At 37.2% G+C, this 17,792-nt stretch overlaps 2 protein-coding genes across 2 annotated transcripts; both read right to left on the bottom strand.

The window, feature by feature from the left end:
- Positions 1–2,813: 2,813 nt before the first annotated feature.
- Positions 2,814–7,273, bottom strand: LOC112012877 (cyclin-L1-1). Its single transcript, XM_024045254.2, has 5 exons — positions 7,102–7,273; positions 4,622–4,895; positions 3,847–4,258; positions 3,661–3,699; positions 2,814–3,571 (listed from the first exon to the last, which is right to left on the bottom strand). Exons 1-5 carry the CDS (start codon positions 7,212–7,214, stop codon positions 3,501–3,503), a joined length of 909 nt encoding a protein of 302 aa, XP_023901022.2. The 5' UTR covers positions 7,215–7,273; the 3' UTR covers positions 2,814–3,500.
- LOC112039290 (thioredoxin reductase 1, mitochondrial) lies at positions 7,244–9,923 on the bottom strand. Its single transcript, XM_065764767.1, has 2 exons — positions 9,615–9,923; positions 7,244–8,575 (listed from the first exon to the last, which is right to left on the bottom strand). The coding sequence occupies exon 2, from the start codon at positions 8,546–8,548 to the stop codon at positions 7,244–7,246; it is 1,305 nt and encodes a 434-aa protein (XP_065620839.1). The 5' UTR covers positions 8,549–8,575; positions 9,615–9,923.
- Between the last annotated feature and the right edge of the window lie 7,869 nt (positions 9,924–17,792).

Below are 17,792 nucleotides of genomic sequence, written 5' to 3'. Positions count from 1 at the left end.
ATAAAGAAGTCTTTTGCTTTTGTAAATAGAGTTTATTCTTCTTGAATTTTGATGATGGTGTATTGTATTAGACTCCAATGGCAATGCAAACTCACTCACAACCTGTTTATAAAAATTAAATTCAAATTCAAATCATCTATTCGTTTGTGGACGTGTTCAATAGTTGACAAATGTGTGACATCAATGGACAAATGCAAAATCCTCAAATTTATATGAATAAAAAAATTTAACATAAATCCATATAAGAAAGAGCCTATTTTAAAACATAAAATCATAAATAATATAGTTTCTAATTTTTTAAAGAAACGTTTCCATACAGAAATAAGTAATAAATAACATATGTATATATGTAGTATTACCGTGCTTAATTTTCACTACTGAAGCCAATTGATGAACAATTTTAAAATTTAATTTTTACAACTAAAAAATGCACTATGACCCATAGATAAATAGAACCCGCACGAACACTTATACAATGATCAATAGTCGATAATGGTACTCTAGTACACGCATCAGAATTATTTCAGTTTTTCACCGGCACCGCTTGGCATATTATGCACTTCTCTGCCCGCAGAAAAGAAAAGCTATGGTACGAAAAAACCTGCTGATGACCATAAAAAATCTTAAGAAAAAAAAAGAAAGCTGAATATGATTAGAAAGGAAAGAAATCTAGCCCAAGAATAAGGGAGACCTTATCATGATTGTAGAAGATTGAATTTTTACAATAGTTTAGTGGGAAGTTTGTATTCTGTAGTGGGATTGTATGTAATTAGTGAGAGGAGTTTTTGTTTTGTTGTGGGAAGTTGAAGGCGTGAAGGAGGTTATTCAAAAGTAGTTTTTGTTTTGGAAAAACATTGGGTGCAACAACGTGGGTTGTTTAACTTATTTTTTTTTTATATTTTTTATAAAACAAAAAAAAAACTTATTTTTGTATTTAAAAAAAACAATAAATGTATAGTTACTTTGAAGAAGTGAGTTAGTGGAAGAGCGTTCCTATTTTGTAGGTAATATTTTAATGCAAGTTAGACATGTATTTTTACCAGACTATCGTTTAGTTTTATCACTACTTAAATCTAGGAGTGTAGGGGTATTTTGGAATCAAAAAAATCTAGTCCAAACAGGTGCAGCCCCTTAAATAATAGTATAGATATAGATTATAGATTATAGAATAGATAAAGGGTTAAATTGTTAAGATTTAAATGTTTTATTTTATATTTATTGGAAGTTCTAGTCATTGGTAGTTTGACCGAGTCTTTAGATATTTGGTTATTTGATTTCATGGCTGAGTAAGTATTTTATGTGTGATCCTATTTTATAGGAGTTGTGATTAGTGCTAATGAAGTGTCCTGATGTAAAGCCTATTTATAGGCACCTTTCTTTATCAATAAAAATTCAGAATTTCACTATTCCAATACGTCTTTTTTGTTTTTTCTTAACTTTGTATCATAAAGGGCTCAAATCTTGGTTGACAAGTACGCAAAATCCCATCTTTTGTTTGTAAGGCTTCCATCTATGCATCCCCACCATTTTCACAAAATGACCACATGGAACTGCTTTCTCTTCCTTGCTCTTGCGTGGTCTTTCATTATTATTGCATTAGCATTTGAGAAGCAAGACAATCATTTGGCCGTCGTTCATGTCATCAACGCTTTGCCTAACAACTCCGACCCGATGACGATTCAATGCACCTCACCAAGTTCAGATACAGACCTCGGAGAGCACACGCTCTACGTCGGTGGTGATTACCAGTGGAATGTTACACATAAGTCATTACATTACTGTGCTGCTCTATGGGACTTATGGTTTGCTTCCTGGCATGCATATCAGCCCCGTAGAGATGTGAGCCATGGGACAGTCTATTGGCTAGTAAAGGACAATGGGTTCTTTCTTAGCTGGGATAATTCTAGTTGGGTGAGAAAAGAAACGTGGCAAACTGAGTAAGACTGATTCTTGTATTGTTTTAAGACCATTGACAGTGCACCAATTTGATTTTCTTTTTCTTTTCTTTTTTCTTTCTGTTTGTTTGCAAATGTTTAGGTGGTTATTATGTATCAAGTTTTTTTTTTTATATACAATATTTGGGATGGGAAGATTTGAATAATGGACGTTCCATTAGAAACACCTAGAGGTACCAGTTAAGCTACATGTAATGTAATTGACATTATAATCAAGTTTAAATAACACTTGGAATGAATTTGGTTGTTTTACAAGTCTTCTTTATTTTTGGTCTAATATTTTCTCATATTATCTCATAGTCTCATACCACCTCATACCACAACATGCTATTTGTATGACTATTTTCTTAAATTTGTAGAAAGATATCATTGCTCTAAATTCAGTGTCTTAGGCTCGTTCTTGATCTCAAACTTCTCTAGGGTAATCTACTCCCTTGTCATACTGTCTTCGAAACTGCACCTTTGTGAGGGAATCCAGGATCTTGTTTAGGCTTTCTGGCCTCATGCCAAAACTAATTGAAATAATGAATTACATTCTTTCATGTTGATTAGGCATGGAGGCTTCCATTTGCGGATTGATAAACTCATGCAATTCCCATCACATTTCATGCTACTATAGATCTCTTGATCATTAAATCTCAATTCTCATGCTACACATGGTAGTACTTCAGTCAATAGCATTGCTTACCCGTTGTTCAGTTGGTAATGATAGTTATTTGCCTGAGTAACTTGGAAGGACAGCTAAGAAAATTGATTTGGAAGGAAAGCTAAGATAACATCTAGTCAAGGCTTGGATTCTAGAACTCTCGAGAGTCAAGCGTGATTTTAAGTAAACCATCCAAAAAATTTAGACGGGGATCCAGAGAACCCATTGTAATAAGATATTAGCACTAAAATGAGAACATGTTCGGCGGCAATAACATTACTCTTGCTATATAATAAGAGCAATTCAACATATACAGCTGGTACAACCACGCCCAAAAAATCTATAAAACAAGCAGCACTGGTGCGGAAAAATGGGATCAGTGAGGAATCTTTGACATATCATATAGTCTGATGTTTATCAAAAAACATAAGCTGTTCAGATAGAAGCAATGCAAGGCACATCATCCAGCATGCATTTCTAGGGGTGTAAACTTGACAAAGATATCAAATGAACATGGATTCTCATTCGTAAAGCATTCAAGACAGACCCCCCAGGCTGGCACCTCCCAAGTAGTACCAGCTACCAATTGCTGCACGTCCCGTGAAGTGGCAAGCTCCTGCGACATAATACAATAATGCAGCAAGCTATTGCAGATAGCCAGAAGATAAGCAAAGCACTACGAGTGTTGTGCCTGCATTACAGAGGGCTGAATACGAGATCAACAATTGGGATTAGACCACAGATCAGTCATCAAAATTAAGGTTGTACATTTCAGGTCAAAATAATTCTTGTTTCAAGTGAGATGATCTCTCTCCCCCAGTAGTAGTACTTATTTCCTCTTTGCAGACATGATGATCAAGATAGATACAATATACAACTAGCATGCCTTGAAGACATTTTTAAGCATACGAATGATGTCTATGGCGATCCTTCTCCCTTGAAGAATAAGAGGAACTGTGGTAGTCACGATCTGAAAATGAAGAGGTTCAGATAATGGACCTATGGTTAAACAAGAAACCATATTGAATATAAAATACCAGAGGGAAACAAAATGTATACCTCTTGATGAGTGATGTCTTGATTTCCCTGAATGTCCTCCTGCATTCACAAGAGAAAAAGAATATCACTGGATAATCAGAGAACAATTAGAAAAGATTAGACCGCAATACAAAATCAAAGAAACAACCTTAAAACAAGTATTAACAATGGCATCAGGTTCATGAACAAAATTGGTTGTAAACATACCTGAATCCTTTCCTCTATCCTTGGAACGATGACTGCGATCCTTGGCTTTATCTCTGTCCCTCTCTGTTTCCTCTCTATCCCGTTCACGGTCAGAATCCCTGCCTCTATCACGATCCCGAGCCTTTATTCGGTCCTCCCTCTCTCTGTCCCTTTCCCTTTCCCTCTCCTTCTCTCTCTCCCTGTTCCTTTCCCTACTTGCCTCTGTTTTGAGTTCAGAATTAGATTTTGGCAGAGGCTCTTCTCTTGCCTCTCCCTCAACAGACATGTTCTTTGATTCATCATCACTTTTCTTAGAATCCTTCATCTTGTCAATGGCTGCTCTAACCAATACTTCTTTGGCTCCAACAGATTCAGGATTAATTGCTGCTGAAACTGGCTTAATATTAGCTGTAGGGCTAGTCTGTGAAATTTCCTGTAGAAGTAGAACAGCAATGAAACAAAAATCCCACCATGCTTAAGTGATTTAACTCTCCCTAGTCTATGGAAGTTCTTATAGAACAGCAATGAAATAAAAATCCCATGCTAAGATGGACCAAATTTTCTGAAGTCTTTACATTGCCATCCTTTCTCTAAACAGAGAATTCAAGTGCTGCCGCCAGGTGGTCTAACAACTCACCTCTATAGCAAGAATCACTGGAAATAAGACAGCAGTAGTTGACAAACAAAAATGCAACACTTGCTGAGGAATTGAAAATTGCAAAAACTGTAGAAGAGCATTTGTAGGCTTTATATTTCCAGTGAAACTCAAAATAGTACAACAATAAAATAGTAGTACCTTCGGAATTGGCTGAGATTGTGAATCCCTTGACTTGTTTGAAAATGTAAAAGAGTCTCCATCCTTACAGACTGGAATGTACTGTGCCTTAGGAAGGCTGTACAGCTCAGCCAGAACTCTGCATACTTCATCAATCCCAGATTTGTCTGCATCAAATACCTTCCACCATGGTGGATTCTCAGGAAGGGGTACTTGGAACCGACGAGCAGCAGCATAGACAACCCCACAAGCCACAACCTCGCTCTTGAATCGAACACACAAAGTTGTGCGCAAACTGCCCAAATTTGAATGTTAAAATAAAATTACACAACAAAACAGATTACTAATGGAACTGTAAGCCATAGTGAAAGACATGGAAAAACTACAACAATCGGCAGACATAAAACACAACTAAAAAAATTGAGGGAAAGACTGTGTACATTGGAATTAGACCCATTATTCTGAAACATAGTAGAAATGCAACTGTCTTGCACACTATAGTATGGCTATCAAATATACAAATAACTTTCAGATGCCTTCTTGGGTATACATCACTCTTATGCTATAGCATCATCAGAACAGTGTTCTCAAATGCAGCTTTTTGCAAATTGCTTATTGCTTATTTGTTGAAAGTTGGGTAAAGTATGGTGGTCCCTAGAAGAAGTAGGCTTTTAAAAGCAGGATATAAGCAAAAAAGCTATAAATCTAAAAGAAAAGGCTGATGGAAAACGAGAGTAGATCAAACTATAAAAATGGCAAGAGTAACATACAAAGGCCATTTGTAAGATTCAAGGAGCAAAAAGAATTAAAGAGAGGCAAAAAAATAACAAGGGTCTAAACACCAAATAAAACATGATCATAAAAAACAAACAGAATATGGGGCTTAAATGGGGCTGATTGAAGAATACAAATCATTGTTTGTTCTGATAGTCAAAAGAAGGGCGAGAAGGCTCCATGGATTTAAAAATCAGACCGAATAGAGAACCGGAAAAGGGACTAGATCCCAGTTTTTTGGTCCACTAGTAGTCGAAATGGCGACAAAATAAATATTTTATTTAATAATACAATTAAATTATATAAATTCTAAATGTATGACAATTAGCCATATTTAGTAAAAAAATTTATCATAACATTAAAACAATTTTTTCAAGTGAAATTTCCCACATTCCTATATTAATGAAAATTAATGAAAATAAAAATACTTAACTAACCAATTTAATAAGGAGGGGTGCACAAATAAAAACATTAATAAGTTTCTTGGGTATTAGATCCAACCTTAATCTACTGACTGTGGTACATTGGTCAGAGGTAAGAGAGAGGAGGTATGGGAAGTGTCTTTGGTGAGTGACCAAATTATCCATAACCTTGTCTTTGAATTGGGCTTTGAATTGGCATAAAAGCCTTGAGACAGCTTCAGAGAGAGAGAGAGAGAGCCACAGAAAACCAAGACAAAATGCCTCTCCTCCAAACTCCACTTTATTCTATCATCAAATTTAAGACCTCGCTCTGTACCATAATGGTTTTTTTTTAAAGAGCCAAGTCTCTTTCTCTCAGAGTCCCCTTTTTATGTCCAACCCCCTCTGGAGATTACTTGGACAACATTGCCAAAGAAATCCATTAGGTACTAGTATGGTAAGTTAACAAAAAAGAAAGACATTTTTTCATCATATTTTCAGTGATAGCAAGTTGGGATGAACCCATGGAAAATTATTGAATACTCCGGGAATACCATTCATGCGTACTCCCCCTCCCCCCACATGAATTGTGGGTCTCACCATGAATTTTATTAGTAGAACCCACAATTATGTGAGAATGGAGAGTATGCATTTATGGTACTCTGCGAGTATTCTATAATTACCCTGAATCCACAAGGTAGAATTTCCATATTTTGAGTGGATTTGACTGTAAAGTGTTGCATCACCATCCTCATGACCTGCCACACCCATTTTCAGAGAAAATGCTACTGTTTGGCTGCATTTTCAGATCCATCACCAGTTTAACCAGTCCAGTTCTCAATTCTCAATTTACCTATTGAATTTCCGGTTTCTGGTTTTTTCCAGATTTTATTAAATTTCCAGTTTTTTAGCATATAACCAGGCTGGATTATTGGCAGGTCCAGTGTGGCTTTTAAAACCATGGAGGGGCTCCCACACATCAACATATACATATGTAAACTAAATGACACTTAAGAGTGTGTTTGGGAAGTGATGAAAGTTGAAGCTTATTAGAGTTTTTAGCTTATTTTTGCTACTATTTATGAGTCCCATTGTACTTTTTGTACTATTTATGAGTCTCACTATACTATTTAACTAACATTTAACTTTTTATACAGTACTTTCAGTAAAAAGTTTTTAGTTTCAGCTAAATAAGCTATTTCCAAATAAACCCAATTGAACAATAAAAATTCTAGATGCAAAGTTTTCGTGTTCAACGGATAACCAAACGATAAGAATAGAAAGTGCACAACTTGTGTTCGTGAGTAGTTAATTTATAAGAAGTACCTATCATTTGCTAGATTCCAAGCTTCCTGCCTCAGTTCTGGAGGTGTTTCAAGAGTAGCAAGGTAGTTAGATATGAATTTATGAGGATGTTCAACATGACAAACGAATCCCATCTCTTTCAATATATGTCTTTCTGTTCTGCTCAAGTCAGTTTTGAGGTCATGATATTTCTGTTAGAAAAAAAAAAAAAAAANTTTTGACCCAGCAAAAAACAGAAACAGAAACAAATACACCTTATCACCCACACAAAACATATAATCCCAAATAAAATGAAGAAGAGAAGTGCTGCAAACATAGAAGCTCCAAAATCGAAATTTAAATGATGAAGGGGAGAGATAGAGGATATTGACAAACCAGTGCCGGCAGCAGTAACAGCCTGCCTATACTTTTTATCCTGGACATCTCCGGCAGCAAAAACTCCAGGCACACTAGTCAGGGTGGACCCTGGCCTTGTGACAACATAGCCACCAGAATCAAGTTCCAGCTGACCATCCAAAAACTTGGTGGCTGGCTCATGCCCTATCGCAAAGAACAATCCCGATACCTTGAGATCTGAAACCTCCCCACTCAGCACATTCTTCACCTTCAACCCCCCCAAGATCCTATTATTAGTGTTTTTGTCCCCATATGCCCCCACGACTACCGAATTCCATAGAATTTGAATCTTAGGATTAGTCAAGGCCCTCTGCTGCATAATTTTTGAAGCCCTAAATGTATCTCTCCTATGGATGATGTACACAATGGACCCATACTTGGTGAGGAATGTGGCCTCCTCCATGGCTGAATCCCCTCCTCCAATTACTGCCAAGGGCTTGTTCCTGAAAATGGGTGCAGCACCGTCACACACAGCACAAGCTGAAATCCCTCGGTTCCAAAACCCTCCTGGGCCCTCACCAGAGCCTGGGAAGTCTAATCGCTTGGCGACAGCACCCGTTGCCACAATGATAGAATCAGCAATGACAGCCTTAGAATCAGTGAAGACCTTGAAAGGGGTGGTGGAGAAATCCACCTTGTTGACAGTCTCGGTTAGAATCTGAGTGCCAAAGCGGAGCGACTGCTTGCGGCAGCGGTCCATGAGCTCAATGCCATTAATTCCATCTGGAAATCCTGGGAAGTTCTCCACGTCAGTGGTCGTGGTGAGCTGACCACCAGGGGCAATGCCATTGGCCATCCACCCCTCAAAGAGGATGGGTTTCAACTCTGCACGTGATGCATATATGGCAGCAGTGTGGGCAGCTGGGCCACTTCCAATGATGCACAATCTTGTTTTGAGGATATGGAGATCATCCATGGCCGAAGTCGAAGAAATGGCAGCGGCAGAGGAGGATGCTTGTCGAGGTGTGGAAGTGGGAGCTGCAGAGGGAGCAGCAGAGTTGGAGGCCTTTCGAAAAAACTTGGAACCTCTTCTGAGTAGATTTAAGAGGTTTTTTTTAGGGCAATAACTCATAACTTCTCCTTTCTGCAGTCCATATTGCTATAAAAGTTAAAAGGCATAGTTTTGAAAACCAAATTGTAAAGAGAAAAAAAAAAATAAAAAAGGAGAGGTTCAAGTCTTTAAGATTGGACCCATTAGTATAAAATAATAAAGCATAAACAAGCTAATTAAATTTAAACAATAACAATTCTTTAAAGTACAACGTCTAAACAAACAAATAAATTTCACATAGTAATATTACACATTAAAAAAAGAAAAAGAAAAAGAAAAAAAAAAACCATTCGACTACAACAACAGCAGTGACAAATGACAATCACCACCAAGTAGTCAAAAAAAAAAACAACCAACAGCCTTGCATGATATAGCACATCAAAGGAATAACAAACAAACCTAAGAATTAGACAAACTTTGGACATATATAAACAAAAACAGAACACCCACTAAGTACTTGATTTTCAAAAACAATGTGGTTCAAGTCGCAGCAAACCCTGAAATGAAAAATGAAGAAAAACAAACCAGACACAGTGACACATTTCACAGCAAAGATTGAATCATTTAAACAAATGAAAACAAATTAAATCTAAATTTAGCTAATTCCAGGTTACTTACTTATAGTTAAAGATAAAATTAACAGGACCAAATAAAAAACACCAAATTAAGCTTTTTTTTTATTATGGATAAACCTAAATAAGCTTAGAATTGATTAAAGGGCGATTACATATTAACTTTGAATTATAGCACATACCCAGTAAAGAAAATTCCCAAAAGAAAAAAGAATAACCCTCAAATGATTCTAAGTTCTATGCCTTTAACAATGTGGGGTTGCCCTTCTGACGTATTATGGAAAAGAATTTGATACACCCCACGTTTTCCTAAAGTTCAAACCTCAAATTAAGAAGACACAACAGCTGATAAACAACAAGCTTCAACAAATGAAAACTCCCAATACCCACAAGTGGGTTTTTACTTCTTTTTTTTTTCCTCTCAAGAGCCCACCTAAGATCATGTGATACACATACCCAAAAAGATAAAGGAATCCAAAACAAAAGAACCAAGTGAAGAAGATGAAAATGTTTACCTGAATGTCTATACTTTCCAAGTTTCCAGTGAGCTATTCAGATTGGGGCTATGGAGGAGGAGGGTTGGTGGTTCCTTGGCAGAGGCGGAAGAAGAAAGGATAAGCTCATAGGGTTGGTTATCCATATGACTTCTTGTGTTTGCTTTGCTTGGGCGGTAGGTTTGGGCCTTGAGACAGAGGAAAAGAATGAATGCTAATCCTTCTCTGAATACCAAAAGAACTACATAAAACAAAACGAGAATTGCTGGGTGGCGGAGGTGGTGGCTTTTTATTTTTTAATAAAGTAATATTAATATATTGAAGGTGGATTTACTGGCTGCTTGAGTCATTTTACAGTTAACTCAAATTTATTTTTATTTTATTTTATTTTTTTTGAGAAAAACTCAAATTTATTTTTAATTTAACTGTATTTTCATGTGTATCCAAAGATTCCAAACAGCCGTGAGGCTATAAAATATTTTCCCAAATTTGATTACACCTAAAACAAACACATCCTAAATCCAAAAATCTCAAGTTAAACTCATCAGTTTATGAAGTATCCATGATGTCCTATTGTCAAAAAATCAAATTTGGCATATTGACATGATTAAGCTTTTGAAATCCATACACCTAGAGGAATTATAAAATCAAATGTTTTCTATATAACATTCAAGAAACTTTAATCATATAGTAAGACTGAAACTATAACACTGTAATCAAATGTTATAAAAGACAATCAATAACTAAAGTTTATAACGTGGCATCAATGTTAGGGAATCAATTTCTTCCAATAAATAAATAAATAAATAAATAACATGGCATCAATGATGCCTATTATTTGCCAACATCAATCCTGCAATATCAAAAATGCCACCTAAAAAAAAAAACAAGAAGCTGTGAAAAAAGCTCTCAAATTGTTCTCAAAAAACTGTTTTGTATGGTGAAAATTGAGAACAGCTTTCGGGAAATTGGCCAAAAACAAATCAAAACGAGTGGGTCCACAGTTTTAAATTTTTTTTATTAAAAAAAAAAAAAAAAAAAGGAAAACAAAAAACCGTGGTTCTCTCTTGGACTCTGATTTTGGGCTTATTATTAATTGGGCCAGACAGAGTAACCTAAGCCCCATTTTCATCTATACTACTATTTAAGGGGATTCTCCTGTTTGGATTCCACATTTTTTGTGCCTAAAATATCCTCATCATACTCACTTCTATACTACTATTTAAGGGGCTTCTCCTGTTTGGATTCCACATTTTTTGTGCCTAAAATATCCTCATCATACTCACAAGTTTTCAACTATTAGGGATAAATATGTAAATTATGTAAATTAAAACTCTTACACTTTAAGACCCACAAACTCACGTACGCTTTGTAGTTTCTATCTCATTTTCTATCTCTCATTCTTCTTCAGATTGAAGACATTTAGTTTAGCTTTACATCTTCCTTTCTTTTTTTTTAGATTAAAGATATTTACTGTCAAGGCTCCAAAAAATTTTCAGGTTTTATATTTTACAAATTCTTCTTTATTTTCTTTTGTTTTGTTTATAATTGACTTTCTTTGAGTTCTACTTTTTTTTTTTTTCCTTTTTTATGTGTATCAATCACGTTAACTCTTATTATTATTTTTTTTATATATAATTTTGAAATGAATGGTTCTTTTATATACTCTACTACTGTACTTCTTAATAAATTGTAATTTCATGTTGTAGGTATTGTGATTCAAAGACTGGGCTGTTTTATGCTACAAAAGAAGCATTCAAAATAGTAGTATTGATTCTTATTATCAAAATATTAATGATCAAAATATAAATGATCACTTACTATTTCCTTCTCCATCCTCACTTTTTTTTTTTTCTTTTTAAGAAAGTTTATTTTTTTTACCATCATTGTATATGTTTTTGACGTTAAATTTTTTTATTTTTTCATTTAGGTATGTAGCAAGCTTAAGTTCTACTTCTTTTTTTCTTTTTCTTTTTTTTTTATTTATTTTTTTATGTATCACGTTAAGTCCTTTTTTTTCTTTTTCTTTTTCTTTTTTAAATTTAATTTTGAAATGTTAACACCCTTTTTCTTTTTCTTTTCTTTTTTTTAAAATGTAAATTTCACAAGTTAACTACCTTTTTTATTCTGAAAAAAAAAAAAAAAAAAAAAAAAAAAAAAAAGAGATTAATAGCAGTTTAGGTATTAAGTGCTAATAAGGTTATACATGTAAAATTACTAATTTAAAACTGCTAAATTTGCTCAAAGTACCCTCAAATTCAACTGTTTAGGAAGTGTAAACAGCTTAAACATGTAAAATTAATAATTTAGAACTCCTAAATTTGAGATAAATTTGAAAAAACTGTTTCTTCTATCCATGTTTAAATTTTAAACCTTTTTAAAAAATTCATAATTTTTAAATAGATAATTTAAAAAAAATTTATTCTCTCTATCACGTCTTCTATCTCTTAGACCCTCACGTTCTATTAACTCCTCAAAATTAGGCTACAAATTTTTAGCACTCATCCGTACATCTCCAAAATGCTCTCCATGCCTAACCACTAAGCAACGTTCTATAAACTCCTCAAAATTAGGCTATAATTTTTAGCACTCATCCAGCCATCTCAATAACTCTCCATGCCTAACCACTAAGCAGTAACCACCTCAAAAAATTTCAAGTGTTTAAACTTTAACCAGTTTCTATTGCTTTATCATTTCCCAAAGAAATCACTAATTTCTATATCATCCATACTTACTCACTCTTCTCCTCCTATATGAAATTGAAAATAAAAAACACAATCCTGTTAGATTCTCTTCATTCTTATCCTTTTTACTCTTTCTTATTGGAATTGAGAAAAAAAAACCACAAATTATTGACTCTTTTCTTCTTTTTTTTGAAAATGGATTATTAGGTCATTAATTGAGAAGCATGAAGCCAAATATTTGATTCCTTCATATTTCTTTTCATAAATTATAATTTCAAATTAATATATTTTCCAATCACCCCAAAAAAAAAAAAAAAAAANAATCTTAAGGGTATTAATGTGGATATTTATTGAACCTGGTATCAAGCAATTTTTTAGATAAATCACAATATAACCGAACCTGCTACATATGCTAGTTATGTGTATATAACACTATATAAATCGGCTAATTCAAATTACTAAGAACCGGATAAAGTCATCAACCAGCAGTTTTTATATTCTGTTGAATGTTTAAGTGCTTTAATTTTTTCTTTTTTCGGCAAAATAAAAGAAGATGCCCAAGGACTAGATTAGACTTGCAACACTGAATCAAAATATCTTTCACCATCGCTATCTAAAAATTAAACTGCAAATGAATGAGAAAGAGGTAGACATTGGAGTTGTTTTCTTTATATATACAGAAATGACTGAGATTTTAAGGATGTTAATGTGATTATCTATTGAACCTATGAAGCAGTTAAACAAATCTAAGCAACCAGATGCTATTCATGCAAGTTATGTGTATAAGTACGACAATATATAATATAGATCGCCTAATTCAAATGACTGAGAACCGGATTAATTCATCATCCAGCACTTTTTTTTTTCTGTGGGAAATTTTGGCAGGCAATTAAAAAGTTTAGTTGATTTTTTTTTAAAAATTATATATATATATATTTTGCAGAATAAAGGAAGAAGCCCAAGAGAAGAAGAATAAGAGGCAGAAGAAGTTACCTCAGCCATCTATTTGGACAATCTCGTTATCAATCTTGCAATGCTGAATCAAGCAAAGAATGAACTTTACCGACACACACAATCGCAAATCATCTTTCACCATCGTCATTCAAAAACCTGAACATGCCCAAAAGAAAACCATATGAGTTATTTGAGATTAATCATCTATACATAGCTAATTATACAAACCAATACTTACTGGAATAGGCATTTTCATATGCTCAGGTCATTAAGGATTTTGAAAGATAGATTTGATATTTATGAAAGTTTTGTGTAGAAACTTGTTCTAAGGTTTAAAATATTAATACATGTCAAACTCGCAATTCTCAATTGCAAAACCACTCAGATTCTAAAGGTGCAATGCAATGAAGTGCTAGAGTTTCCAACTCTTCCTAAATGTGCAGCTCAAGGTGAAGTGACTCCTCTCAAAAACAGAGGATCTTCTTCAATCAAAACTGGGGGCGGGGGAGGCTGAATAAATAGACCGGTTGGTCCAAAAATACTACGAAAAGAAATGCTGTCCAAGTACATAGGCTGAATACATAACCATGTCTATGCAAAAATGTACCAAAGAAATGGTACTCTAACCTTGCAGCCTACCCTGTACACAAACTCATAAATATATGGATGTGGGGTGACACTCATCTCTACGGGAACAGGAACCTCAATTGAAGCTAAGGTGCTTGACCACTCGACATGTGCCATCTATAAATAACAAAGTAAGTCAATATAGCTAACATGAAAATGCATACAACAATATACAAATCGCCTAATTCAAATTACTGAGAATCTAATTAAAGTTGTTATTAAATTTTTTATTATCTACGGGACTATTTGCCAACACACACACCATCATCATGAACCAAGAAACACAGAGATCACAGGAACCATTTTAGTTCATCGTTTTTCTACATGTACTAGAAAGAAAACCATATAGGTTATGTGAGATTAGTCTTATAACCATAGCCTTAAATCAAGAAAATGAGCAAGACCCATATAAACGAATAAGAAAGGGGTAGGTAGACATTCGAGCTGTGTTTTGTCTATACAAATGCAAATGATTGAGATTTTTAAGGATATTCATTTGGATATTTATGTAGCAGTTTTAGATAAATCACAAAATAACCTAATCTAAGCAACCACATGCTATAAATCGCCTTAATCAAATGACTGAGAACCAGATAAACTCATCAGCCTTAATTAAAATGATTAATTGATTTTTTTTTTTTTAATTTTGAATTTTATATATTGTGATGAATCAAGAAAAATTCACAAATGAATCGCACGATGCTCCTTTCGCTCGTATACTGACCTGCACGAAACAAAAGAGAAAACCTATCGAAGGACACCGGTGTGGTGCCGGCCGAACACCCTCCGAAGGTCAAGTCAGAAAATATTCTCACAACTCTAGAGTGCTAGAGAGGGGTTAATTATGCGTACCTTGGCTTGTGAGGGTATTGGGGCTTTTATAGTGGCTTGAGGTTGACATCCCTTTCTTGGCGCGGAAGTCTTTTCCTTATAGGACTTTCCTTGTAGAATCCTAAACGTGATGAATAAGTCTCCTCCTTATGCGGAAGATCTTTACCAAATATATAAGATTTCCGGAGTCCTGCTAGCGCAAGGACTCTATTTGGGCCCTTATGAGAGTGGGTCAAAATATCCCCCATTAGGGGCTCAACAGGCCCATGGACAACTAGCCCACCATCCTTCACTCCGTCCATATCCGGCCCGTTCACATCAGGTCCGTCCAATGGAGGCCCGTGCAAATGATGGATCCATTTATTCGGGCGTAAGCGGACCATATTCGCTTCGTTCAATCACATAAGACATTCCAAGGTATTTTGTCCCTTTCAGTTGCCCCCTCACCCGACGGGTCCGTCAGAAATAATGAACGGACCCATGGGGTGACGGATCTAAAACTCGGTCAGGCATACCGGACACCTATGTCCGTAAATTTTTATCCGTACATTTGCTGGATCAGGAGCTGATGCATTAATGTGTTGTGCCAAGTGTCATCCTGTCAATGGCAGTTGTTTTGGAACGAGGCGTCGCTTCGTCTTCCGTGCACTCCCAGTATAAATATCAGTCCTCTGCCCCTCGTTTCCCCACTTGCTGCTAGAAGAGATTTTCAGAGCGAGTCCGTCACGTCTGTCAGAGCACAATCCGTTCACTCACGCATCCGTCGCCCGTCGCATCTTACTCCAAGCTTCTGGTGAGTTACTTTATATCCGTCCTTTCTTTTTCCTTTTGCTCTTATTTGTACTCCATGTGTTCGTCGTTATTTCCAACCCCGTCAGAGTCTTAGGTTTTGTCATTACATGTAGGCCATGTCTAGTGCGTCAAGTAACCAGTCGGTCGTTCCCGACGGGGCGGATTACGAAGGGGTATACCCGTCAGGTCCCAAAGACCACGACGTCCCGAGCGAGAGTAGTCCGTCATCATCCTCCTCGTCCTCAACACATGAGGGCCTGGAGATGATCGAAGTCCAAGAGGTATCAGACGACGAAGAGCAACTAGTGAGGTCCGTCGTGGGGGTTGATGGACTTAGGGAGTTCGTCTTGCTCCCAGAGTGGACGGTCCATGCCTTTACGTCAACCATCAAGGAGGGTCACTTCAATACCCTTAGGGACCGCTACCAAATTCCAGACCACATCCCACTCCGTCTACCGTATAAATCAGAAAAATGTTATTACGAAGGAGTTGACGGAGTGGGTGTGTACGAGCAAGTGCTTAAGGCTGGTCTGAGGTTCCCGTTGAGTTCGCTACATCGCGAACTCTTAAACTATCTAGGCGTCTCTATCAGCCAAGTGTCCCCCAACGCCTGGAGAGTCTTTATCGCTATGGAGGTCCTATACGGAGCCATGTCGGACGGAGCGAGGAGGCTTTCAATAAAAGAGTTCCTCCATTGCTACCGTCCTGACGAAATCGACAAGTCGAGGGGCATGTACAGCTTTGTCCCTAGGAGCCTCGTCCTGAAGGTCATTTATGAGACCCCGGACTCAAATAGGGATTGGAAGAGTTGCTACTTTTTTATGGAAGGAGAGGACTGGATGTGTCATCCAGGGGAGACGGATTTTATGCCCGTCGACACAGTTTGGGGCATTTTAAACTCATCTGGTATGGTCCGTCATAGATCACTCCGTTCATCTATGTAATTTGTAATGTTTCTAACCTCCGTCTTCTATGGTGCAGTTCGATGGCGTCCCCAAATTACACTTGAGGAATTCAGTTTCCTTGAGAGAATTTTTTCCAAGACAACACCAGAGGAGAGGACGTGGGCCAAGCTCGTCAACCTCAATACTATCCATTGGTATTGTGACGGTCCCGAGCCCACCTCGGCGACTTTAAAGTATGAGAAACAGACCCGTCTGCGTAAGTCCGTCTACCTCATGACCCCTTTTTTTTTGTATCATTATTATTGTTTCTTAGTCCGTCACCCTTTTTCAGAGATGGAGGATGCGAAGAGGCGAGCAGCCATAAGACTTCAAGCCGCGAAGAACAAGCAGGCAGGGACGGATCCCATGGGGACGGGCTCCAGTAATCCATCCTTAAAGCGGAAGCTGCCCGTGAAAGGCGATCGTCCACCTAAGCAGCCCAAGGTCCCTTTGGACCCGGTCCTGGGCTTGATGGCTGAGGGGAGTAAGTCAGTTACTCCGGCCAAGCATGGCAAAGGCAAGGGGTTGATGACGGGTCAGCCAGGCGAGCAGAAAAAACCACCCGTCTTACTCCGCGAGGATTCCAAGTATGCCTTGGAAAAGTTGTCATCGATTATTACCACCGACGACTATGAGGATCTTGGGAATCACTCGACGGAGGCAATGGGGGAGACGGGCCTCTTCAGCATTGCCCAGGTAATGTTCCGTCGTCCTTAGTCCATCCGTTCGTCAATTTTTGACTTATATTTTGCTAACTTATTTTCGTCGACCTCAGGCTATGATCATGATGAAAGGCCTCATGGGACGGTGTCTCAACCACGAGACGACCATTGGCCGACTTCGTGAGAAGGCCAAGATGACGGAGGGGGAGCTGCTTGACCTGAAGGCCTGGAAGGTCACCCAGGAAAAGAAACTGAGGATGGCCGAGACGGCCCGGGATGAGGCCGTTCAGCTGGTGGAAAGTCTGAAAAAAGACTTGGTGGACAAAGACAATGAAGTCCGTCATGCCAAGGAGGACGCCGTACGCGAGTACCGTGACTCCAACGAGGTTATCGCGGAGCTGAGTCTGGTTTATAACGACGGGTTCGACGATGCCCTCCGTCAGGTGAGGAGGTTGTACCCAGAGCTAGACTTGTCCACCGTCACCGTCTCTGCCCTCGAGCCGTCCACTGCCCAGCCTGCTCAGACGGAGGATACTGATGCTCTCTTTGACGAGGACGGCCTTGTCCGCGAAGCTCCAATGGATCACATTGCTACGGACAGCAAGGCTAAAGATGTTGAGGACCGTCCAGATGAAGAGGGAGACGGAGCTTGATTATGTTAATTTGCTTTGTAATAACTTAGTTTTTTTTTTTTTTTTTTTTTTT

The sequence above is a fragment of the Quercus suber genome, unplaced genomic scaffold (assembly GCF_002906115.3).
Source record: "Quercus suber isolate HL8 unplaced genomic scaffold, Cork oak 2.0 scaffold_583, whole genome shotgun sequence".
NCBI classification, from domain to species: Eukaryota; Viridiplantae; Streptophyta; class Magnoliopsida; order Fagales; family Fagaceae; genus Quercus; species Quercus suber.
The sequence above is the reverse complement of the archived record's forward strand: the minus strand, read 5'-3'. Positions and strand labels throughout refer to the sequence as shown.

Coding starts and splice junctions, on each gene's coding strand:
- LOC112012877 (XM_024045254.2), bottom strand. CDS start 7,214: ATGGGATTCGTTTGTCATGTTGAACATCCTCATAAATTCATATCTAAC. Junction 4,259..4,621: donor AATCTCAGCCAATTCCGAAG/GTACTACTATTT, acceptor CTACTTCTACAG/GAAATTTCACAGACTAGCCC. Junction 3,572..3,660: donor AAGACATCACTCATCAAGAG/GTATACATTTTG, acceptor CTTCATTTTCAG/ATCGTGACTACCACAGTTCC.